We start from the raw sequence: 27,310 nt of genomic DNA, 5'->3' as shown, positions 1-27,310 counted from the left end.
TCCCACTTCCTCCACTGAGTAACTCTGTAACCTGGGTGTGGGGACAGAGTCCCAGAGAGCAGTTTCCAGGTTCTCAGCCTCACGAGGAAAGGTGCTGGCTCGGGTAGTAGATGGCCATCAGCTGTGACTAGTTGGCCATCAGCTGTTACCAGTTAGCCATTAGCCACTGATATAACTGCTGTGGCTACACAGGCAAGTTGGTGCGTTGGTTGGCAGAGAAGCGGGCGGGGGATGGCGGGTTGCAGATGGTGTTGTTCCTGCTTCCTGCCTCTCCAACCCAGCGGCCAACAAGAAATAGTGGAATGAACCCCCATCCATGGCTCCGTGGGTGTTCCTTTTTGGCCTCACCATATCCTGCGTTCTTGTGTGGGGAGCGGGACCAGAGACCCTGCAGGACACTGGACAAGGTACTAAACTCCATGCCTCACTTTCCTACCTGTATAATGAGGATTACAGTATCATAGGGTTATGATAAGGGCTAAATGAGTTAATAGCGCATGGCACAGAATAATGAATAAATGTTAGTCCTCGCTGCATGTCACTACAAGACTATTACTCTCCCCTGAAAAGCAAGAGGCCGTTTTGTCTATTTTATTCCACCTGTGTCTCTAGCTTCTAAAATAGTGACTACTTCAAAACTGCAGGAGACTAAACATCGAATGAATAAACAAGTCCACCTAACCACTTTTAGATCTGAATTTCCAATGTTGTACCAGCCAGAGAAAAGCCAAGGAAGCAAGTGCAAGTAGCCTCCTGGTAAAAAGCCTTCCCTTGGCGGGTTTCACCCGAGGGCCTCAAAGCCAATCACAGCTGCAAAGGGGAAAGCCCACAGCCGGCAGCGCGAGACAACTGTCTGGAATCACCTTGGGCTAAGGGCCTTGCAGGCAATAAACCCCAGCTGCCCGGCTTCCCGGGGAGTTCTGCGCCTGCGCGGCGCGCCCGCGTGGGTTCCTTCCTGCGGCGCCACCCGGAAGCCACGGCCCCGTCCCCTCTCCCCTCCCCCCTCCCCCCCGCCGGCTCGGGCGGTGCGAGTGGGGCCGGCCGGCGAGGAGGCGGGACACGTCGGCTCTGCCGCCGCCGCCGCCGCTCCTCCTCGCGTTCCAGCTGCCGCCGCGGCCGCCGCGGCTTCCTGGGCTGAGTCCGCCCACGGTCCCGGCGGCGCCAGGTGGTTTCATCCAGCGCGGCTCCTGCCCGCGTCCACCGCCGCCGCCGCCGTAGCTGTCCCGGGCTCCCCGCCCCGCTGCCGCGATGGCGACGCGCTCCTGCCGGGAGAAGGCTCAGAAGCTGAACGAGCAGCACCAGCTCATCCTGTCCAAGCTGCTGAGGGAGGAGGACAACAAGTACTGCGCCGACTGCGAGGCCAAAGGTAGCGCGGTCGTCGTCGCCCCGGATCGGGGCCTCCCGCGGCCCGTGACCTTCCGGTCGCCGCGGCGCCCGGGGCCCCAGCGGACGGCGCGGCTGAGCCCGGCCGGCCCGGCCCCGACCGGAGGGCGGGCGCGGGGTTCACGTCGACCCTGACCTCCTCCTGGGGCGGCGACGTGTCGCGGTCCTTGGTCCCAGGCTCTTGTCCCCCGGGCTCAGCCCGTACCCGCATCACGATGCTCCAACCCCCCGCTGGAGGGCCGGGGCGGGAGCGGGGCGGGCAGCGGGGACCGGGGACCGGGCGCCGGCCTGGGCAGTGCGTGGGGTGACAGGGTCGCCCGTCTCCGCCTGAGCGCACAGGTACACCCGTAGGTGGGGCCCCCCAGGGCTCGGTCCCCGCCTCGACTGTCCCCTGTGACTCGGTTCTCGCTCGGGGCTGCGATGCTGGGTTTCCAGGGGCAGCCCGACCTGCCTGCCCACCTGACAGCTGGCGTACGGGGCTTTGGCTCCTGCGTCCTGGGAAAGTATGGTGGTCCTTTTTGGTGGGTTGGAGTTTTACTGAAGGAAACCATTGGGGAGCAGAGTAGGGTTGTTTTTCGGTCTCGATATTAGCCCCAATGAAGAGAAATTTCATTACACGAGTCTCTGGAACAGTGGACTTCTGTTCCCGAAAATTTTAGTACTTAGATTCTCTCGGACCAGCCGGTTTGGGAGAATATATGGACCCTGGTTTGTGTGCCCCATACACGTGGAAGGTAACATTTCGAGATCCAGAGAGGAAAAAAATGATTGTAGTTTGTTCAGTTGGAGGGCTTCTGCCTCAGCCTTTGAAATAGATACACTATTTTTAGCCTATATGTTTTGGATTTGGAGAGCTGATTTATATTTAATGTCTTATAAGTAATCTCATGGGGAAAATGTTTCAGATTTTTAAAAACAAACCTCTGGTGTGGTTAGGAAAAGATCTTGTAAAGTGGTTTGTGTGTTTATTCCGTGATGAATAGGTAGTTCTCCAAAACAGGAGTCAGTCAGTCTTTGGGAATGTCATTTAAGATTTCTGCATTATTGGTCCTAGACTTTTCCTGAAGCATTCCTGCTCTTCCACAATGCTGTATAAATGAGTCACGATTCAGTAGGCTTGTGTTTGATTTGACTAAGCCACACAGCATCAGCAGTTTACTTCATTACCATAACAGGTACTAGATTACTGTAGCTAGACCATTTTATGAGCACTTGATTGAGCCAACCTTATGTTTACTCTGTATAATCTTTGTAGTAAGATTTGTTAGCTGATATTGACTACGTGTGGGTTTTTTGGGGAGTACCGTTCTTTATTGAGGCTCAGTTGCTCGCTCATCCCCCTGCACTAGTAAAACTCTAGAAAAATGGGCCTTAAAAAGGCCAGAAAAAGAAAGGAGCTGAGGTTATATGGTATGTATTTTGACTAATAAATAACATGGTTAAGTAGAGGTGGTAGTAAATATGAACTCATTAAAAATTGAATAATAACAGTTTCAGTAATTTAGGTATAGAAATAATTGAAAAATAATTTCTGTTCAAAATTCTTTCCCCAAAAATGTATAGTGATGTTTACTCACTGTCTAATGAACTACATCAAGCTTTTCATGTATTTTTGGAGCTATTTCATAGTTAACTCAATTTTCTTTCTTTCAAAGAATGCTTCTTCCATTGATTGCCCTTTGAGAAAATGTGCCAAAAACTAGTCTGGGGCTAGAGATTACCCTGTTGTGTTGACTTATGATAGTTGGCACAGGTATGTCAGTTGGATTTTGACATTTTTTTACTGAGTTACCAGTGTGTGTTTTCTGAATTGACAGTATTTAGGAAGTAAGGAAGGAGAAAAGGATGGCATAGGTGCCAGTTTCCTCTTATTGACCCTACTCTTACCAAATCTGTTGAGCAGCTAGAGAGTAAGAACAGGCAGGTGCAGCTGCACTTTCTTTTCCTAGCCTCATTCGTGACTGTGGGTTATTGGCATTTTAGAGAGCAGTGAGAATTTAGAGCCTATTGCCAACTTCAAGTTTAGTTTTTAGTATTTAAAGTTTCATCCACAGTAATACTAGCTTTGATTCCGCATATATATATGTATGTACATATATGTATATATATACATACATATATATACACACACATACATATACATAGCTGTGTGTATATATACACACACATACATATACATACATATACATACATATACACATACACAAACGCACATATATATATGTAAAATACACACACACACACACACACATACATACATGTTGGCATGAAAATGTGCCTCTTGCCGAAAAGTTTTAGGGTAGTCAAAACTAAGGTTTTTGAACCATAGATCACTTTGTCCCACAAGTCTGCTTTTGAGAGGTTAAGCTCCTTGCTCTCAAACACTCATTTCTGCATTCTGCAGATCTTGACTTGAGGGACACTGTTAAGCACTGTATTGGATTTTGGGGCTAAAGACATTTGTAAGACCTAAAGGAATTTTTTTAGTGGGGCTTGCATTTTTGCAAATGAGTAATTCTAAAATAGTGTACTAAGTGATATTTATAGTAGTGGTTGTAAGAAGTACCTCCCTTTCCACTTATTTTGGGCTGCTGTCCCCCTTGCATTCTGACTTTTGTCTATCGGTTGTCTTCACCAATAGATACAGGCAGTTCCTAGAATGCTGCCTTTGCACATGTTGTTCCTTCTGCCTGTGTAGCTCTTTAACAATTTTTTTTTACCTGATTAGTTTTACCTGTCTTCCAGTTTCTGTTTAAATGTCTCTTCAAGGGAAATGATTCTCCCTGATCCTCCCTGATTAGGTTAGGTTTCTATTTATACATGTAAGTGCACCCTAAATCTTTTATTACATTTACCACAATTGTAATTAAACATTTTCTGAATATTTATTGGGTAATCTATATCCCTGTTGGAGTACAGCTGTAAGAGAGGAGAGGCCTTGTCTATCTTGTTTTGACTTGTACCCCAGCCCTCGGCACAGTGTGTGTGACATGTGGTAGGTAAATGTAGCTCAGCAAATGTCTTTGGAATGAATGAATGTGAATGAACACAGAACCAAGGGCAGGGAGCGGGATAATGTGGAAGAGAGTGCGCATGTATGAGCCTGTGGAGTGACCCTGTTGGGGAAGATTCACAGGAGTTTTGTTTGAGCTGGTTCTGAAGGTGGAGTGGGATTTCACCAAGTAGAGAAGGAGTCAAAGGATATAGTGTGTAAGATACAGGCATATAAAAAACATAAGAGGTTTCCATATGGCCTTTTTTGGGTAAGCTTTCTTTTAGTGCCATCAGATTTGGTGGTGGCAGGTCAGAGGAAGAACTAGATTTGTGAGAGATTGCAGACAAGTTACCTAGTTATAAGAGTAGTCCAAGCAAGAGTGTAAGAGGTCTTGAACTCAATGTCAGTGTATCAAAAGTCAGGATATGGGGCAGGAAACCCCTGTAGCTATTTTAAGAAATAGGGTGCTTAAAGTATAATTGGAAGGGCTGAAGGAACAAAAGTCAGCCAGCCACCACTGGATTTCTAGTTTCAAGGCCTCACGCTATTGCCATAGCTACCACTGCCTCCACTTCTGTGGCTGCTTCTCACCCATGAAACTGGTGAGCTGATGGGGGAACCAGGACTGGGATTACTGCAACCATTCAGTGTCTGTTAGACACGTTTTTCAGTTGCCCTTACTGTAGGAAGATGGTCTTTGCCACACTTGTGTCTTCCATGTGCAAAAAAATGGGCAAACCGATGTTCAACTCTTCGCCTTCAAGGGAGTCTTTTACCTTTCAACCTCTTCAAATAATAGAATGCTTACATGGACGTCATGAGACCCCAATCCCAGAATCCACTATAGGCAGTGAGGATGGAGAACATTTTTTATTAAGTGTTTGATATTTAAGAGTTCTGATATAAACCTATTTTAAAGTAATTCATAGTAAAAAGTAAAGTTCACTTTGAGAAACTGGTGTTTATGATGATATTGATGCTTGTAGGATAAATTCATGTAAGTAAAGATCTGTGATTATAATTCATCTAAAGAGACCTTCCAATCTAAAAGTTCCCTCACAGTGGTAAACTTCAGTCTGATCAGTCTTCTGTTTTTGTACCTTGAGATTTTCCCTGATGGTTATGTGCAGAGAGTCCTGGTGTCAGAGTTGGGCTAGGAACCATTGGTCTCTCTGATTCATCAATTTAAAATGTGGGCTGCATGTTGTCCCCCTCTTTTTATTCCCTCCCAGTTCTTCTTTTTCTTTTTTCTTTTTTAGGATTAAAATATTCTTTCATTACTTAATTTCATTAGTTAAGGAAATGTGTGTCTCCTTAATTCTTGCTGTACAAGATATATATAGCCCTTATTGACCTATGTGGATTTGAATCCATGCTCTCTTTAAGGAAAAGTCAAATATTTGACATTCTAATTATATGTTTTATAAATTGAAGCATTTTCTTTCTGTTGCTGCTACTACCATGATTCCCCGAAAATAAGACCTAGCCGGACCATCAGCTCTACTGCGTCTTTTGGAGCAAAAATTAATCTAAGACCCAGTCTTATTTTACTATAAGACCCAGTATAATATAATATAGTATAGTATAGTATAATAATATAATAAATACCGGGTCTTATATTAATTTTTGCTCCAATAGATGCAGTAGAGCTGATGGTCCGGCTAGGTCTTATTTTTGGGGAAACACAGTACTACTGGACTTTTCTCTAGAAAGAATCAACTCATTTTTCCTTCCATTTCTCAATAGAAAACAAAGAAACTTGGAGGCCATTTTGTTTAAATTGTGATTATCAAAAGTGTTGACTAACTGCCTTACGTTTTGACCATTGTCAAAAGTTGATTTAACAGACATAAGTTTTTTTGGCAAATCAATAGTTTCTGCAAAGATAAAGTATCATGTTAGATACTGTTGTGTGTGCTAGAAAGTTTTGGGTATGGCCACAAACTAGGGCTCTCGATAAACATGAAACAATGATCTGTTACCTTCTATGTGTAGACTGTACATTCATTAATTTTAGTGATGGGAAAGCTTAGTGTGACTTGGAGAGGGTAGAACTTTAAGGTTGAAAGTTTAAAAGAAAAACCACAAATAAGAACATTATGTATATACATATAAGTTGTATAGTGCTTTGTTCTTGCCGGGTACTGTCATGAACACTTTACACACATTAATTCATTTAATCCTCAAAACAACTTTTTGAGGTAGTTAATATTATTATCCTGTCTTACAAAGGAGGAAACTGAGACACACAGAGCTTAAGTAACTTTCCCAAGATTATCCAGCTTGGAAATGATAGAGCCAGGAATTTTTTCACTAAAAGAACACATTTTGAATGGCTGCTATGTGTCAGACACTTTTCTAGGAGCTGGGGATGAAGCAGGGAACAAGCAGATAAGGGCTCTGAAGGATCTGCTAGTATGTTGGAGCAGGCCTGACTTGCAAGGCTGGCCCTTGGCTGGCATCAGGGAACTTGAGTTTGGAAGGTCTACCACCCTAAGTAATAAGGGTCAGTCACTCTGCCTAAACTGTACCAACAATGTGATTTATACTGAACACCTGCTTTCCTTTTGGGAGTCTGGAATTTGCATATGTGCTAGGCAAGGGTGCCTATGTGACCAGGCCCCCAATAAAAGCCTTAGGCACTGAGGTTCTAATGAGCTTCATTGGTTGGTAACATCTCAGACTTGTCAAAACTCATTGTTAGGAGAATTAAGTGAGTCCAGTGCAACGCCACTTAGAGGGGACACCTGGATATTTGCGCCTGTTTTCTCCTGGATTTCATTCCATACACCTTTTTCCTTTGTTGATTATGCTTAGTATGTTTTTGCTGTAATAAATTATAGCCTGGAGTACAACTGTTTATTGAGTCTTGTGAGTCTCTTAGCAAATTACTGAACCTGAAGGTAGTCTTGGGAACCTCCCAATGTAGTTGATAATATATATTTTCCCCCAGAGTGTTGTACAGGACATATTGGAGTCTCAGCATATCTCATCTAGCTCTAGAACCTAACTTACAAGCAAACATGCCAGAGGAGCATTCCAGAGGAGCAACTACGAGCATTAGAGGGAATTCTGGCTTTATAGGGATCATAGGGATGATATAGAGCTGGGAATCTGAACTGTAGAGTCAAGATTTGAACCCAGAAGATTTATTTCCAAGTCAATGCTGTTAACCACATGTTCATTGGCATGAAAGATAAAACAAGCTTTTGCAATTGAAATTTTGTGATAGAAAAGATTTTTATTGTTTGGATGAGTCTATTTCTCAGAGATTATGGCCAAATGTGTTCCAATGTGAACAGTGTCTTTGTGTTTAAAAGTTACCTCTTTGTATTTAATAGCAGAACCACCATAACTTCAAAGTAACAATATAGCAAAAGAGCATTTTTTTCTGATCATTATATTCTACAAATTAAATCTATAGACAAGTCCTTTAGTTTTTTTTTTTTTTTTTTCTGTCTTCTTTATTGCTTCTTTGTTTTATATTTCTGCAGTTATGTCCTTAGGTCAGGTACTGGTCATCTACTCTGACTTTTTAAACCATATGAGTAGAAACAACGTGATAGAATTGAAGGAGCAGTGGCCTGGGTCAAGCTAGGTTTGAGTCCAGTCTTTGCCTCTGACTTGCTTGGTGACTAGTTGCTCCTGTCTTCATTGAGCCTTACTGCAAAGGGTTACTTCAACTCCTTTTGTCACATCTGTGTCAGTATTTACTATTGTTAATTTTTTTAAAAAAGTTATTGAGGGTTTATATTTTTGTGTCTTATTGAACTTTGGATTACGATCAAGTCTTTATACTTTTCAAAACTTTTCACTGACGATTTAGGTCTTGCTGAGCAAATTTACCTGTAATTATCTCAAGCTATATCATACAACTCACAGGAATATTCCTTACAGGTTGAGGAGTCCTTTTGTTTGAAACATCCTTTTTTAAGCTTTCTTGGAGTAAAGTAAAATCAAAGAAAGCACCACTTCTTCTAGTTAGATACTAAAGCTAGGACCCCTTTTGTTCATCATTTTACAGAAGAGACCTACAGGTCTATTAAATATTCAATCACCATATACATTCATCAATGTCAGTATTTTCTACCTAAGATGTTAGGTAGAGTTACGTTAACTCTGAATGGCATTTAGCTATAGTACTATATAAAAATAATTTTAAAAAATATTTTACTTAAAACAGAGCTTAGATAAGATGTTATTGGAAATATGTGCTAATTTTATGTCTTCATATATTTTTGAGTGGTAAATGTGAGGATTTTGAGGGTCTAAAGGAGAGAGAATTATAAGCTTTTTAGTAATTCTCTGGGCTCCCTTGTGCCCCTCCACTCCCCCTCCGCCCCACCTCCCCACCCCCCAAACAATTTTTGGTCTCCATTTCACAAGAGATCCAAGTGATTGCTTTTAGGAGTGGCTGATGAGAGACCTTTAGATGTGTGTCATTGATCTTTTGCAAAGAGTGCATTTCAAGGACCAGTGATCAGATGGAATTCAAACTTTAAAAGAAAATAAAGGAGATTTTGAAATTCTTTGGGGAATTGCATGTAGGATAGCTTTATCTTCCAATATTAAAAAAAAATCATGAAAATTATGGTTTAGTCTAGATGTTCATGCATTTCTACTCTTGAAAGTTCATTTTGGTGTGGAGTGGTGATGGTGCATGGTGCCAAAAAAAAACTAGCAGAACTATGTTTATTTATGTGAGATTATCATCACCAGTATATTAATTTCTTATTGCTATTATAACAGATTACCACTAACTTAGTGGCTTAAAACAACAGAAATTTACCATCTTACAATTCCATAGGTTAGAATCCAAAATGAAGTTTACTGAGCTAAAATCAAAGGTGTTCCTTTTAGAGGCACTGGGCGAAATTCTATTTCCTCATCTTTTCCAGACTGTAAAGGTAACTTGTGATTTTTGCTTCATGACCCTTTCCTCCATCTTCAGTGTGACATCTTCAGATCTCTCCCCCACTCCCCCATGTTCTCTGTCTTTATCATTACACCTTCTTCTTAGGCTCTTTTTAGGACCCTTGTTCAGGATGAAACCAACATGGATATCTTTGACGGCCATTATTATACTTACAAGTGGATTTGTGATAAAAATTGTAAATTGCACGTAGGTTTTTATAAAAGGTACTGCTTTGGATGTACTTAGGATGGTCAAGTAAGTACAATTTAAATTAGCCATTCTCACAGAAATTGTTTTTCTGGCTCTTGCATGCAAGAGCCATTTAACAAACTTTGCAACATGATCATTTATGTAGAAAGTCCTTAGAAATTTACACAAAAAAGCTATTACGACCAATAATTGAGTTTATTAAGATTGCGGATATCAAGGTAAATATAGAAAAATTAATGATTTCTACAAGCAACCAGTAATTAGAATTTGAAAAAAAAGTACCATTTAAATAACAAATATGAAAAATCTAGAGATCAATTTAACAAATACATACAAGGTTTGTATGCCAGCAACTACCAAAGGTTGATGAGAGAAATAAAGAATATATAAAGAAATGGAGAGATATACCATGTTCATGGATTAGAAGACTCAATCTTTATAAAGTCAGTTCTCTTCAAATTAATCTGTAGATTCAAAGTGATTCCAGTCAAAATTCCAGAAAATATTTTTGGTAGAAATTGACAAGCTGATTTTAAAATTTATAAAGAAATGCAAAGGGTAGCCCCTCCCCCTGAAATCTAAACAGTTTTGAAAAAGGGAAAGAATATTGGAGTTGTTACACATCCTGATTTCAACAGTCATTGTAAAACTACTGTGATCAATACAGTATAGTATTGGTGGAAGGAGAAACATAGGTCAATGGAACATGATAGATAGTCAAGAAATAGACTCACATATAAGGTCATTTAATTTTTACCAGAATTACTAAGGGATAATTTAATAGAGAAAGGACAATCTTAACAAGAAAAGAATGTACCTTGACTCTTGCCTCATACCATGCACAAAAATTAACTTGAAATGGGCAATAAAACTTAAGAGCTAAAACTAAATTTAAGAGCTAAAACTAAAACTTCCAGAAGAAAACATAAATATAGGAGAAAACCTCTGGGATCTTGGGTTAAGCAAATATTTCTTGCATAGGACACAAAAACACAATCCATAAAAATAAAAGTGAGAAAATGTACTTCATCAAAATTAAAAACTTTTGCTTTTCAAAAGCTAATGTTAAAATGAAAACGGAAATCATACTGGGGAAAATATTAAACTGATAAGGACTTGCATTCAGAATATATATATATATAAAATATTGCAACTTAGTAAAACCAGCTAAAACCTGCACTTGCATGTTCATAGTGGCTTTATTCATAATAGCTAAACATTGGACACAATCCAAATGTCCATTAGTTGGTGAAGGTAAACAAATGTGGTACATCCAATCCATACAATGGGATAATACTTTGCAAGATAAAGTGAACTAGTGATACTGTCAGTAACTTGGATGAGTCTTAAAAATGTTACGTTTAGTGAAGTTATCCATACACAAAAGACTACATAGTTCAGATGCTCCTTGGATTGCAGTGGTGTTACATCCCTTTAAACCCATCAGAAGTTGACAATATCATGAGTCAAAAATGCATGTAATGCACCTAACTTACCAAAAATAGCTTAGCCTAGCCTACCTGAAAGGTGCTTCCTTAAAAGTGCAGAACACTTACATTGGCCTACAGTTGGGCAAAATCGTCTACCACAAAGAATATCTCATGTGATCTATTATGTATATCACTTTCACACCATTGGAAAGTTGAAAAACTGTAAGGCAAATCATCATAAGTCAGTCATGGACCATCTATATATTATTCCAATTGTGTGGAATGTCAGGAAAGTAAAACTTACAGGGACAGAAAATAGATTAGTGGTTTCCAGAGATCAGGGTTGAGGGCAGTCAGTAGCTGTTTTTCAAAAGTAGAATGCAATAATAGTATATTGTTTTATTCGTATGGTGATATTAACAGTTGCTATAGATTATATGGAAGTTTTTCAAGTATTTTATTTAAATCTTTACAATATATACATTCCTAAAGTTCTTTTCCTCTTTCATGAAAATAAATTTAATGGTCTGAAATTACATTTTTCAAAAATAACACTCTTCTTGACTCTGGCTTTAAGGATAAAGAATCCTTGATCGGTGCCTCCCCCGCCCCCCCAAGACTGTTAGAATACTAATGAGTACTTTAAAATCTATATGTAAATCACTGGTTTAACTTTTTGGTTTTCTTGAGAAGTGATGTTATTTATACACAGCTCTAAAGTTTCTTATGACATCTTTAGAATATTAGTTTTTTAGTGCCTCAAAGGGGCAGGATTTTCTACTACTAGGTGCTATGATAATCTACAGGGATGTAATGGAAATACAGTTTATATATCAGATTATCATAACGTTAGGCAAAGGAATACCACTTAAGTACTGTTAACTCCAAGGAGCTATATAACTTTTGGGCTCTATGATAATTGGAATTTTTTTGTTGTGAGACCAGTGGCCCACCTCCCAGGCTTTGGAAATCATTATTTGGGGGGAAGTTGAAATAATACGAAGCCAACTTGAGATTCTTTCACAGGGATTAAATATCTGAGGTTCTCTTCCAGTTTAGTAAACTGCTTGAGGCAGGACTGTGCCTACTTACATCTTTTCCTGTTCCAGAAAGTAAAGTAGAATCATATCTACTACAGCTTCTTAAAATTTGTTGAAAAAATTAAAATTAATTTTTATGTGGTTGTACATATAAGGAATTCCCCTATCGTAGATTTGGCAAGATTCCCTGATTTTAATGGCTTTCTATTTAGCCAAAATGAGTTACTACTCTATTAATAGGCCCTTTTTGGCATCTAGACTTTATAATCAAAGAGAGGTTGTCTCAAATTTATGTCTTCTCAATAATTTTTTCTTGTTGAGTAATACTCTTTTTTTTTTTTTTTATCATCTCAACAGAGATTAGCTTGCCCCAATCTAGGGTTCATGATAGTAGGATATATCTTTGATTAAGTAAATCAGAACAGAGTTTTGGAATATACTTAATAGCAGACAGTGGAACGTGCACTTGATCCAATAAATAATAAGGGACCTTCACCAACTTACTATACCTTTGTCAGAAACCATACACTGCATGTTGAATAAAACAAAGTGGAAAGATGATTTTATTGTAGGCTTTCAGTCTGCAAGCCAGGAAACTCAAGGCTATGGAATCAATGAGTTCCGAGTTGCTCACAGACTAAGGCATTTTTATGGGATAAACAGGGAAGTTATTTGGCTTTTTCAGCTGATTGGTTGTCTAGTGGTCTTTCTTATTTTTCAGATCAGGGTACCTGAGTCAGGGGAACAAGGAGGTGGAGAGAGAGTCTGAATAGCGTTGGTATTTAGGGATTGGCTGGTATCCTCTACTTTGTTGACCATCTCTATTTTGTCCTTGACATAAGAGACTCCATTTTAGTTTGCTTCTACATCTTCTAGTCTTGAGAGTATGAAATCATGTCTTACATTGGTGGTTAGATTTTAAAATTAGCTTTTACTGGGCGTTAAAAGTTTTTAAAGAACAATATGTTTGATCTTTATATCAACAACCCTGTATAATTATTCTTACAAAAACTAAAATTTCAGTACTTCAGAATAGTTAGACTTCATTAAAGGAAATAAAGAAAAGTTTTTGCATTTTAAACTGTTCTACTTAAAGTTAAAAATCATGTCCCTGATGGTGAATGGCGTTTAGGTAGATATTCCTCAACAGTTGTTCCTTGACACCATGATTTTCTGTCTACAGTTTTAGTACTACATTTGTATAACCTTAATAAGTATTTACATGTTAATAGGATTGTCTGTGATGACTGTTGCATGATATAATGTATCTGAAGCATTTATGCAGAGTTTGATATATAGTAGGTTGTCAGTAAATGTTGGATTTGAATCTAAATCTTGTGTGATTAGACCCACAATCAACCCTGCTCTTTGAATAGCAGTAAAAAAAAGAGCATGGTTGGAGATAATCTGAAATGTGTGGAATTAAAGCCAGGTTCCTGAAATCTCTTAATTCTTATTCTGTCTGGCAGAGTGAGTTTCGAAGATCAAGATAAAACATACAGTCCCATGTACAGTGTTCATTCACTGAACATTTCAGCTATACCCATTTTACTAGGTATTTAAAGAGGACTGAGGCATGGTGACAAATTGTGAAAAATTTTGCTTTTACTGTGTTTGACCAGAGCACTAAGCAAATGTTAATTCTCAGTTCTCTTGTGTGTTCTGCTTTTATATAAGTACTATATGCAATTCCCCAGCAACATCCAGGTTATTAAAGGTCCCTACATTAGAAATTGGAACATTGAACCTTAGAGAGATTACTTACTTGGCCAAAGATGCCACTGGTGCCAGGATTCTAACTGAAATCTGCCAGAATCTAAAGGCCACTGTGCTTCTTCTCACGTCAGAAACTTGTCTTGGTCTGTAGGAGCAGACCATGAGGAATTTTAAGGAACCCGTAATCACTTCAGATGTTCTGGCTTAAGCCCTTTCTATGCCTGCTTTCCTGTGGATCTCCCTTGTTCCTGCGGGATCCTTCCTGGGACCCACAGAAAGAAGCGTGCAGAGCCTCTGAGGCCAGACTTAGCAAGTGCTCCTAGTTTGAGGTGAAGGAGTCTGGGGTGAGTAATGTAGTGGTAGGAAGGTTGCCAGTCCATATTCATTTCATTTCATTTTAAATTTTATTTCATTTCATCTTATTTCATTTTAAAATTCAGTAAGAAAGCTATATTAATGCTGTGTGCCCTTGGATGGATTTCAGAGTAAGTCAGATATGTGCTGATGAAAGCTTGAATGCCAGAGGGAGACATTTTTTTGCAACACACATTTAAAAGACACAGCAGTTTTGTGAATATATTGATATAGATGTTGAAGACATTATCATAAGCACATTTTTAATGTGCCCTCTGTTAACTGAATTTTGAAAATAAAGCAAAAAAAAAAATGATTGCTTTCATTTTCCTTCCAATTACTTTTTAAGAGAATTGTCCAAGGTTTAAGATGTAAGAAAAACTGGTTCTTCCTGTTAATTTTGCGTAAGCTTTATTGTTGTGAAATTTTAAATTTTTTAACTTACTAGTTATGATTGATTACTTTATGGGTGTTAATTTTTGATGTAATTATTGTGGGAAGTACACAAAAAGTAAATTCTATCTAAATATTTGATATACTTTCTCTTCAAGTTTGGTTTCCTTTTCTATTTTCATTAAATTATTATTTTTATAAGCAAAGATTAGTAGCCTATTGTTGCTATTACTCCTTCCATCTTGGCAGATTAAAGTAATGTTTTTTCCATGTGGAAATTCTGCTCAACTATTATACAGAGGCAGTTTCTCTCTCTTGTTTATTTATTGAAAATCAGTTGTTATTTGGAATTTATTTTTTTATTGGAGACAGTGATTTCACTTCCACAAATAAGATGAGGCTATCAGGTGATTGCCTTCTTTTTTGGGGGCTTTTATTTCTTGTTCCAAATTTGGGCAATTACACGTTTGACTATTTTTAACTTAGTTGTTTAAGTATGGTTGTAAATAAAAGGAAACATTTTTTTTTTTTTACCTGAAGTAAGTGTTTATCTAGTTTTCAAAAATATAGTTTATGTGACTTCCAGTTTCCAGCCTGGATTCAAAACCGGAAGGAGCTTCACTTCTCCACACCATCCTAACAAGTGAAAAGCTCAGCAAACTGAAAAAAATCAACATTTCTCCTTAGATTTATCAGAGAAGTGAGGTCACAAGGCAAACTGCTGTCCCCAAAACTGGAGAGACGGACAGGTGAATATATTTATGGAGAATCACAACTCCAGTCAGAGCTCTGTGAGAACCAACACTGGAGTAGGGAAAACCTAAACTGTAATTCACGAATTTCTGGAGGCTTAGTGTGGACGAATCTGAGTCAAAAACTCCAGGGGGACTCAGTCATGAGTTCCACACTTTTGTGAGTTTTACCTCCAGGAGCTCAATACTGTGAAGATGGGAGAAAAATCTAGTTCTTCAGGTGGGGTGAAGGGGAAAAGGAACCATTCTGAAATACACCATAATATTCTGTTCTTCTTAGCAGGGTTTCCCCTCAGGAGAAGTTATTTAACTAGAGCTTACCTGGGGGAAGGCAAATACCTAACTCCAGCCTCCTCTAGTTATCCTGTCCCACTGAAGGGGTGAAAAACTGAGATTTGTGAAGTTTACATTACAGAGACAGGAGCTCAGTAAAAGACTGAGACATGATTGGACAGCTATGGAATGCTTCCCTTCCTCCCACACCTCACCAGTACAGTAGTATGGCCTATTTACTGCAGTTACTTTTACCCAGTACATCATGTCCAGTTATCAAGAAAAAGTACAAGGCATACTGAAAGGCAAAAAATAGTTGAAGTTCTTAAATTTCACAATGAAAATGTTATCAGGTATCTGAAGTGTGGTAAAAGGCTACCATTCTATACCTTGTGAGATCTAAATATAATTGGAAAAACATATAAGAATACTTTCATGTTTAAGTGAATGTTCAAAACACTTAAATAGATTAAGTTATATGTGTATATAACTTAATATATAAATGGCTAAATTTGTTGTATGTTCAGATTGAATAAATGTGTTTGTTCATATCGAATCTATACTAAATTATTTTAGTTCAAAAGGTTCTGAATTTTTTGTAGGGGAGAATATCAGTTCCAAATAATACTTACTGTTACCCCAGAACTAAGGGACAGATCTGTAGACCAGTCCCACTGGTTTGAGCTTTAATCTTTATGGTAGATCTTGACTATTCATATTCAAATTATATTTAGAAGTCACACGAAGGAGCATTACACTGATCAGTGACATTTCATATATGTATGTGTCCCCTGAAAATATTTTAAATATTCTTTATATTAAACCTGTGTTTAGTATCTCTTTGTTAAGTCAATGATATGAAAACAATTGGGAGGGGGAACTATTCTAATTTAACAGGAACTTAAGAGCCATAACCAAGCTGCATGGTTTTTGAGAGGATACTTTATTGAAAAAGCCTTTTATAAAAAAAATTTGGGGGGAGCACAATTTTGGGAAATAGAATACATACTGAATATTAGATGACGTTGAAAACTTATTGTTAATTTGGTAGGTGTGACAGTAATACTGTGATTATGGGGAGTAAGTTCAAATGTTTTAGAGATTTGTACTGAATATTTAATGGTGATGTCTTGATATCTGAAGTTGCCTTTAAGATATTTCAGCATAAAAACAATGAAAATAAGGCAGATTAATAGCAATTGTTGAATCTATGCAGTGAAAATGTGGGTATTCACTATACTATTTTTTCTGTCCTTTCTGTATTTGAAAATTTCGATAATAAAAATTAAGAAAAAAAAAGATTCAAAGTTTTGTGCCTAAGGAACAAACTCAAACAAGCTACCAACCAATAAAAGGAGGAACCCTTCTGGATTGAAGAAGGGTTTAGTTCACCTTGGTCTGCAGTTTTTTTGTTTTTTGTTTTCCCTAGTGGGAAGAATAGCATTAATTAACTGGTCTCAACTGACAGTTGTATGTATCTGGACATTTCACATAATCTGGTACTGATGAATGACATTTTCAACATCCAGTCATCTCTTGGTATCTGAAGGAGATTGGTTCCAGGACCCCCCTCAAATACCAAAATTTGCAGATGCTCAAGTCCTTTATATAAAACGGCATAGTATTTGCACATAACCTATGTACATCCTATGTATACTTTATCATTTATAGATTACTTATAATACCTAATACAGTGTAAATACTATGTAAATAGTTATACTGTTGTTTAGGGGATAATGACAAGAAAAAAGTCTGTCTATGTTCGGCACATGGGCAGCCAATGTGGGACTAGCTCCGTAGTACATGTCAGCAACAGCAGAGCATTTTGGGGGGGAATATTGATACATTGCTGGTGGGTGGTTGAATCCGTTGAGGCAGAACCTGTGGATATGGAGGGCTGCCTATATCAACTATTCTGAACATATTCAGAGTCTGCGTAAACGTACCAAGAGAACAAAAAAAGTTAAAAAATTCAAATAAACTATTATTGCAAAGAGTGTGATTAAGGAGTAATTAAATGAGTTGTTGGCTGTTTCTGGTAGACCTCTAATCATTTTATGATGCTGATCAGAAAAAGGGTTATCATGGAGCTATTTTAGTGCTGTCTAGCTGTTGTTAGAAAAGCATTTGAAAATGTAATGAATGTTCTTTTAATTTTACTTCTCCATCATCTTGTTTTCAAGAGCACTTTGAAAAGAACTTCTGCAGACCATGAAAATATACCAGAACCTGTAATGCAAATCACTGTCTTGGATTTTATCCAGGGGTTACTTAAAGAAGTATTCAGTTCACAGATATTTTCTGAGCTCCTGTTATGTGTATTGTACAACTGCTAATTGCCATATGAATTGAGTTGTATATGGCACATGTATCCCAACCCCAGGTCTTTCTTTATTATTTAGGACTTTCCATTGTAGGGGATAGAAACAGAACTAGAATTAGTTTAAGTGAAATAGCATTGGGCATTGTTGTTTTTCAATCAGAAGAGGAGGTAGGCTTGCCCCACAGGACTCAGTTTTTGAACCTCTGTCCTGTTTGTATTCACTCCCTTGCCAGTGTCATCCAGTCTTTGGGTTTAACTCTTGACTATAAGTCGACTCCCAGAAAGGTGTCTTCAGGCCAGAAGACATTGTCCCAGAACTCCGTACTGGTACATCCAGTTAGCCGTGGTGGTTTATTCAGCAGCTCCAAATTACCATGTCTTAACTGAATTCTTGGTCTTCCTCCTCTAAACCTGCTGTTTGGGCAGTTTTCCCCATCTCCCATCTTACTCTGCTCTCTTGATCTGGCCCAAAACTTTGGAATTGTCCCCATGTTGACTCTAGTCATTTCCCAGTTGATCTTCTTCCCAATTTTTTTTCTTGCCTGTTATGGTCTGTTCTAATACAGCCGCCAGAGTGATCTTTAAAAATTCAAGTCGTACCAGTGCTGTACCTGAACCCCTCCATTATTTTTTTCTGTCAGAGTAAAAGCCAGAGCTCTTACAGTGGTCCACACTGTCCTTCTGCTCATGAATATACTGATCAGGCTTCTGCATCAGTGCTGTCACACGTACTGTTCCCTGTTCCTGGAATGGTCTTCTTCCAGGCACGCGTGTGGCTGGGTCTCCTCATCTAGGTTAGGTCTGCGCTCAAATATATTATAGAGTTCATTTCGTTAAATCTCTCTCTCCCTTTCTAGAATGTAAGAAGTCAGGGATTTTGGTATTTTTTTTGTTTGTTTTGTTCAATGCCCAGAATAGTTCCTGGTACATACAGGGAGCTAGGCGTTCAGTGAATAAATGACCGAGGAGGGGGAGAAGCATGCTCGATGCAAGAATAGTGTATATTGCCAACTTAAGACATTATCTACAAAAGATTAATAACCACAATACAAGCAGTATATGCAAAGCTAATCTGTCTCAGTGCTGCTAAGAATATAAATGACCATGACTTTAGTGATGCCCTTTCTGGAAAATTATTTCATCTTGTAGAAGCTTTTATTTCATCTTTCTGGAAAATTAGACCTCACCCAGTATTTCTCTTTTTCTGACTTTCTCTGGGTTAGCTTATGTAAAATTTTGTTTCATCAGGTTTATAAAAGCCCTGGCTTTGAATACTGTAATCATACAATTTTTTTTGTATTTTTAAGGAGGTTGTTTTGGTAGAGCTTCCACACAGAAAACAGAACACTCTAGTTGTGTTGACAGAAATGTTTTAATACAGGAAATCAGGTGCTTATGAAAGCCCTGAATGGGGTAGAAGAAAAGTAGGCTTCAGGCTGAGCCTCCAGGAATGACTCCCAGGTGACAGCAGAACTGCCCTGCCCGGGAGCCACTGAGGCTGTCGCTGGAACTGTTGTCTAAGAAAACACTAACTTCACAGTGTGAGGTTTATAAATGATGAACGTCTAAGTATTACCTTGTCTTGTACACCTGAAACTAATAAAAAAAAAAACACAACAACAACAACAACAAAAAAGAAAACACTAACTTCAATAAGCTGTGATGCAGGCATTGGGAAGCTACAGCTGCCGTACACGTGCGAGCCAGTGACTGCGTACTGCCGCGTGGGGTCTCCTCATCATCTGTCTCAAAACTGCTGCTTCACGCAGAAGCTGGAGACCAGACATTTTATGGTCTTGTCTTCCAGCAGAAACCAGCCCCAAAGGGCAGGAAGATAGTCTGCATCTCACTTTTGCTTTCAAATGTTGCATGAGTGCATCCTATTGATGGAAACTATTAATAGTTCTCATTCAGAACTCTAATTACAAAGGAATTGGACAAATAGAGCTTTTTAGCTTTCTATTCTCTGAATACAGGAAGACACAGAAATAAGGTGGACTAGAGGTGTGAGCAATCAGCAATATCTGCCATGGTTTCTGTCTTAGCTAGTTGCATCAGAATGAGTAGAACATCTACAGTTTAAGCTGGAAAGAACTTACAGAAAACCCTCAGGCAGCCGCCTTCTTTTTTTTTTTTCTGTCTGTCTTTGGTTCTCTGTATCTCTGGGTCTGTAAGGGTTGAATGACTCTTCTTGGCTGCTTTATTTTCTGAATACTTTCCTTCTTCATTTGTTTACCTGTTTACTTCGGTAGCTCCTAAGTCTATATGATCTGCTATTTGGCTTCCTATAGGTGGTTGTCCCTTTCTTAGGGTCATATTCCATATTCCTCGGTGAGATGACCTGGCCTATATGCTCACCTCTGATCATTTTGGCTTGAAGGCTGCAGAGCTACAGGAATAGCAAGTAGGGGTTTCTTTTCCATGCCTAAGTTCAGGCCAGTTCTCTAAGAAGGAAGTGTGTGGCATAGTTAATATATAATGCAAGATTTAGAGGAAAGTTGGATTCAAAACACAGATGGAATGGTTAGCTTTGGACAGAAGAAAAAGATTGGGAAGCATGTGGGTCAGTTTATAAAGAAGGAGAGTGAGAGGGGTCTGAAGTGTGAGGGGACAATTAGGAGATGAGGTCATTTGCTAAGAATGAGTAGGACATTGTAGAAAATTTAAGGTGGTTCCCTGCACAGAATACTTCCACTAGTAAGAATTTTTCAATAATTTAAAAGTATTTTAAACTAATCTGTCTCATCATTGATGGGCATTTTGCTGTCTAATTTTTATGGTTACAAACAGTTCTGTTAAAGCTTTGTGTGTACAGGTATTTCCTCAAAATAAAATCTAATGTAAAAGGTGTAAGAGTATGCCAGATTAAAGCCTGTTTGACTTATATTGCAAGGAATATTGGAGCCAGTTTTCCTTCCCACTAGTGTATAAAGACTGGCTAACCTATGGCACCCAACCTGTCACTGGGTAATCATGGTTTTGAAAAGTTTCCATAATATGGTAGGTGAAAGTGGTATCACACTACATTTTGCAGTTTCTTGATACTCTTAAAATTAAACACTTTTAATATGCTTATTCATCATTTCTATTCTTTTATTATTTGCACCTTCCTTTTGGGGGAAAGGGTTGGCTATCTTTTTCACATTTTTCTCTTGACCAGTGATCGGGCCAGAACACAAAATTCCAGGCAACCTTGATTCCTCTGAGGATGGCGGGGGCCACACCATTCACCCCTAGATTCTGTAATTCCATGAAGGTTGGGTACTTTGGACAGATTTTCAGTCACTGGCCTACATTCTTTTGTAACTATGAAATTATAGAAAGTTTAGAAATAAAAGACCTGTCACGGTATGTGGTCTAATCTCCTATTAAAGAGATGAAACAGAACGAGAGGTTAAGTGACTTGCTCAAAGCTTTGTCACAGTGAGAGAACATGGGAGTGAACCCAAGTTGTAGACAGTAAACCTTGTCTATTGCTTTGTGAGTCCACAAATGACTGTTACCCTTGACCTTTACAAAAGGTAACTCAGCTTTTAAGAAAAATTATTTTATTGGGGAATATTGGGGAACAGTGTGTTTCTTCAGGGCCCATCAGCTCCAACTAGTTGTCTTTCAATCTAGTTGTGGAGGGCGCAGCTCAGCTCTAAGTCCAGTGGTCGTTTTCAATCTTTAGTTGCAGGGGGCGCAGCCCACCATCCCATGGAGGAATTGAACCGGCAACCTTATTGAGAGTTCATGCTCTAACCAACTGAGCCATCCAGCTGCCCCTCTGGAAGATCAGCGGCAGCTCGTCTTCAATGTAGTTGTGGAAGGCACAGCTCACTGGCCCATGTGGGAATCGAACTGGCAACCCTGTTGTTCAGAGCTTGTGCTCTAACCAGCAGAGCCATCCAGCCGCCCTGTCAGCTTTTTAATTTTTTTCGTTCTCTTTACACTCAGCCATTGCACACAATGAGAAATGAGGTAAATTCTGGGATTTTAGGCTTAACAAAACCTCTATGTAAAGGCAGAATATTGAGAAAAAAATAAGTAATCAGAGTGAAGAGTGATTACATATTAAATATTTACTTAGCCAGTTTATTTAAACACAGATTTGATGATAATGTAAACATGTTCTAAAACTTGAAGTGCTGTTTATTGGTGTGAACTGGAAGCAAATTTTATGTCATGAAATCTGTAAATAGTGTTGAGAATAGTTTAAAAGAGAGGTATTTGTAAATATTGAATAACTGGGCTTGAGAGAGAAATTTTGGAAATGCAAAGCACTAGAATATTAGTGAAGTAGTAAACAAAATAAAGAGAAGCTATAAAATGTCTGTTCAAACTTTTGAATTTTTAAGCTGAATTTTTAAATGATGCTAAATTATCTGAACAAAGTAAGAAATAGATTTGACAGGGCTTTACATTTTAGGACAGACAGGTGAAACGAAGATTACTGATTTTTAAAATTTCATTTTCTCCTTTTACCTCATACCATTCTGATGACCAGTGAATCCTTAAATGATTTTCACATTTTAACTTTGCCAAAATAAATCAACATTTGAAAAATGGCAGGTGAATGCTGTATTTGTAGATTTCACTAGTTCCCTAAAGAACTCTCTAAGTTTTTCAGTGTCCTTATGGCACTTTGAATTTATTTACGTATTTATTCCCTTTTCCCAAGTTTAAGGGAACAAAAATTAATATAGTTATATATAATAACTTTTCTGTTCCAGTATTCTTCACCCCGATTGACTGTGTGTTGGCAGATGCGTTGCTCTGCTGGTATCTGTGAGAGGCATGCTGGCTCAGTAGCTAAAAGCCTCAGCTTTGAAGGCTGACAGCTCTGGGTTATAATAAAATCTCAGTTTCCCCATTACTGCCTCTGTGATTTCTTTCTTTTCTTTCCTCCCTCTTCCCCTTTCCCTCCTCTCACTCCTTCTTCCTTGTGGTGGGAATGTGGTATTTAAACTTGCTAAGCCTCAGTGTCATTACATGTAAAATGGCCATACCTGTGTTAGAGGGTCATGTGGGTTAACTGAACTTGTGAAGTAATGTCTGGCACAAAGTAGAGGTTTGATAATTATGTCAGGTTTTTCTTCAAGAGTATTTCATGACAGACTCAAGAAAAGAGGGTACTTATCTATCTGTATAGATAGATACAGATATATATATATATATATATACATATATATATATATATATATATATGTATATATATATATGAGGTCGGACAATTAAGTTCATGAACTCATCCGAGAAAAACTGCTATATACCTCATTGCTGAGTATCACCACGGTCACCTTTGAAGTATCCCCCTTGGGAAGCTATGCACCGACACCAGCACCTAGGTCACCCTTCAAAGCAATCTTGGAACTCTTTCTGGAATGGCCATCAGAGCTGTGATCATATTACCCTTGATGTCCTGAATGTCATGAAAATGTCTTCCTTTCAATATTTCCTTTATCTCCAGATAAAGAAAGAAGTCATTGGGAGCTAGATCAGGTGAGTGGGGAGGGTGTTTCAATACAGTTATTTGTTTACTGGCTCAAAACTCCCACACAGACAGTGCCGTGTGAGCTGGTGCATTGTCGTGATGCAAGAGCCATGAATTGTTGGTAAAATGTTCAGGTCGTCTAACTTTTTCACGCAGCCTTTTTAGCACTTCCAGATAGTAAACTTGGTTAACTGTTTGTCCAGTTGGTACAAATTCCTAATGAATAATTCCTCTGATATCATAAAAAGGTTAGCAACATTGTTGCAACAAGTTCGAAGACTTAATTGTCAGACCTTGTATGTCGATATATCTGGTATATAAATAGTTATGTATATTTACGTTTTACCCTTTATCTGCTGGTCCACTAGAGTAGGCATTAGTAAGAGGTATGCAACAGAAGCCGTGCCCTGCCCTTTGGGAGTCTTTCAGGAGACAGGCAGGCCGTAAGCACAAAGTATATTTTGTATACCTGTGTGGAAAGAGTAGTGCAAGTATTAAGTGTCATAGAAGTTCAGAGAAAGTAAAACTCACTAAGAGCATGAGTTGAGGAAGGCATTTAATAAAGAAGTAGTTCTTGAGGATTAGTAGAATCAAACTTAAAGGAGAAGAATGGCAGAGTTATTCTAGGTAGGGAGAAGCTGGTGAACAGGTTTGTGCATATACTTAGAGCACGTGCTGTTTCACATTCCTGGAGGCAGGTGTGGGGACCAGGCAGAAGTTTAGGAGAGAGTTGGACAAGGTAGTGACTGTTGATTTGGGAGTCACCTGCATGGAACCGGTTGCCAGTCATGCGTGGGTGAGACACTTGTAGATGAGACGATCTATGACCAAGATTGTAGGGGGTCAGCAGTCGGAAGTCAAATCCTTGAATGACTAAATGGGGTCCTGTAGGATTGCAAGGAAAACTAGAACAGAGGAGCGTCAGGAGAACAGGGTAGTAAGAAGGGGATGTGGTCAGGAAAATTTAAATGAAGTAGGGAGGTAAAGGGGGCTAGAAAGGGCCATTTTATTTTGGATAGACATTAGAACTATTTTCTAAGCTCTTACAAAAGACTGTTGTGAAACTGAAGCCAAACTATATCGGAGCCTGTTTTCCACCTGCTGTGCAGTGAGTCAAGGTGAAACTTCAGTGTGTTGGCATCATTTCTCATGTTTTTCTCAGGCGAACTTTTGCCATTTTTAGCACCTTTGCCACATTTCATTGCTTGTTTTGTTTTCTGCATTTTGTTTTGTTTTGAAATAAATGCTTTATTTTCCCATGAAATTCTGAGGACTTATACTCTTAGGAAAATTGTTTAGAATTTATTTTGCAGCCCAAGAAATATTAATATTTATATGTAAATGATTTTGAAAATAAGGCTTGTTTTACATTTTATTTGTCAGGGTTATTTCGTTTTGTTTGAGGGATTATAGTTAACTCTTGAGTAAACTGATAAGAAATTGACAAAAACTGGTTTATGGGGAGAACTGTCAGTTTATTTTTGAGAAATATACGTTTATTTTTTAGCATATTTTCTCTCAAGAAGTACAATTATCTTTGTGAAAGTGAATAGACTAGTGTCTTTTGATTCAGTACAATTGGACTTTTTTTTTTTATGGACTTAATTGAAATTGGTGTGTGGTTTTATAACATATATCTGCCCTCTGCTGGTGAAAATGCAGTATTGCTCTTATCTCAGCTTCAGTAATTTCTTTAAATGACATAATACTCTATAATATTATAGAGTGGCCATAAAATTAATTGAGGAAAATACCTTTATTGTTTGAAAGGAATGTATTCTTTTTAGGTCAGTGTTGCACAATGAATTATTCTGCCCAACAGGCCATGTGTGAAAAATACTGACTATACTGATGATTTATACACTGAGTTTGTATTGTTTTTTAAATTTTTCCGTAAATTCTAGATCTGCTCTCTGTTCAGTGTGGTAGCCATTAGCCATATGTGGCTATTTAACTGATGTTAAATATTCCGTTCCTTTGTTCCACTAGCCATATATCGAGGCGCAGTAGCCACACGTGGTTAGTAGCTTCTCTATTGGACAATGCAAATTAAAGAGTGTTTCCGTATCACGGAAAGTTTAATTGCTAGCGCTGTTCTAATTTTTAAATGTTAAATAACAAGGATTATCATTTTTATGAAGTAATCATTGTTCTTAAATTGACAGTGAATTTTTTTCCAGTGTACTCAATTCACATAAAAACAGTTTATCAATAAAGAACCCTAATTAACTAAGTGAATCTGTTTAGTAGGACTTAACATTTTTTGTACCATGTAATTTACTGCACCTGACATATATTTGTGTCAAATGATTACAGAACAATTTTCTCAATGTAGAACATTTGTCATTTCTGGTGTTTTCATTCTTTGTTTTGAAAATTAAAGTTAAAATTAATGGCCTTATTTGTTTAGAGGTTTTTGTGTGAACTTAAGTTTTCATTTTTCTGGTAAGTGCCCAGTGTACAATTGCTGGGTTTTTTGGTAATTACATGTTTAGAATCATAAAACTGCTAAGCTTTTCCAAAACGGCTGTATTATTTTACGTTCCCACCAGCAATGTATGAGTGATCCAGTGTCTCCAAATCTTTGCCAGTATTTGGTGTCATCACTGTTGTGGGGTTTTTTGGCCGTTCTGTTAGGTGTGTAGTGATAGTGACACTGGTGTTGATGTGCGTTTCGCTAATGGCTAACGGTGTTTGACGTCTTCTTATGTGCTTATAGCCATCTGTAATATCCTCTTCAGTGAAATATCTTTTAGCCTTTCATTTTCTGGTTGGATCTTTTTTTTTTTTTACTGTTGAGTGGTTTTTTTTGTTTTTTTGTTTTTTCTTTTTTTAGTCTTAAGAGCAGTTTCAGGTTCACAGCAAAATTGAGTAAAATGTACAGAAATGAGAGAAATATACCCCCTCTTGCACATGGATAGCCTCTGCCATTGTCAGCATACTATTGAGTTTTGACAGTGCTTTATATATGCTAGACATTAGTCCTTTGTCAGATATATGCAAATATTTACTCCTACTCTGTAGCTTGTCTTATTTTTTTCCCCACAAGAAATATTTTCTACACATTTTTGGTTGTAACAAAGGTAAATACTCACTTTCTTGCTACTCACCCCCACTGACTTTTTTATTTTTATTATGTTTTCAGTTACAGTTGACATTCATTATTTTATATTAGTTCCATATGTACAGCATAGTGGTTAGACATTTATGTAATGTAGCTTGCCTTTATGTCCTCTTCACCTGGTCTTTTACAGAGCAAAGTTTTTAATTTTGATGAGGCCCAGTTCTGTTCTTTTATGCATTATGTTTTTGGCAAGTCTAAGTACTCTTTCCTAAAACCAAATACTGAAGATTTACTCCCATGTTATTTCCTAAAAGTTTTATAGTTTTATTCATGACCATGATCCATTTTGAGTTGCTTTTTGTTACATACAAGTTATGGATCAGAGTTTTTTTGTTTGTATTTATTTTTTTGCAAATGGATATTCAATTATTCCAGCACCATTTCCTGAAAAGATTATCTTTTCTCTCCTGAATTGCCTTACCATGTATATCTGGGAGTATTTCTGGATTTCATTGTGCTCCATTGATTTGTTTGCCTATCTTCATACCAATATCACAATGTTTTTATTACTGTAGCTTTATAAGTCTTGAAGCCAGATAGTATAAGCCCTCCAATTTTGTTATTGTTTTTCAAAGTTGTTTTGGCTATTCTAGATCCCCTGAGTTTCCATATGAATTTTAGAATCAGTTGGTCAATTTTTACAAAGTAATCTGGGATTTTAATTGGAGTTGATTTGAATCTGTGTATCCATTTGGGAGGGAATTGATGTCTTTTACAATATAGAGTCTTCCAATCCGTGAACAAAGTATGTCTCTCTCCGTTTATTTAGATATTATTTCATTTCTCTCAGTAGTATTTTGTGGTTTTCAGTGTACAGGTCTTGTTTGTCAGATTTATCTCTAAGTAGTTCTTATTTTTTATTATTTTTAAAGTTCATTTTATTTATTTGTATGTTTGTTTGTTTATATTGGGGAATATTGGGGGAC

At 38.1% G+C, this 27,310-nt stretch overlaps 1 protein-coding gene across 2 annotated transcripts in view; it reads left to right on the top strand.

Moving 5' to 3' along the window:
- Nucleotides 1–1,007: 1,007 nt before the first annotated feature.
- The window catches only part of SMAP1 (small ArfGAP 1), a 133,285-nt gene continuing 106,982 nt past the window's right edge, over nt 1,008–27,310 (top strand). For both annotated transcript variants that reach the window (XM_081044196.1, XM_081044195.1), the window contains exon 1: nt 1,008–1,366. In XM_081044196.1, coding sequence (XP_080900322.1) covers nt 1,249–1,366 — 118 coding nt within the window. In that variant the 5' untranslated portion in view covers nt 1,008–1,248. The remainder of the gene's footprint in view (nt 1,367–27,310) is intronic.

This window comes from Rhinolophus hipposideros, assembly GCF_964194185.1.
Source record: "Rhinolophus hipposideros genome assembly, chromosome: 3".
Lineage (NCBI taxonomy): Eukaryota > Metazoa > Chordata > Mammalia > Chiroptera > Rhinolophidae > Rhinolophus > Rhinolophus hipposideros.
Note: the sequence above shows the minus strand (reverse complement) of the source record. Positions and strands in the feature narration are given on the sequence as shown.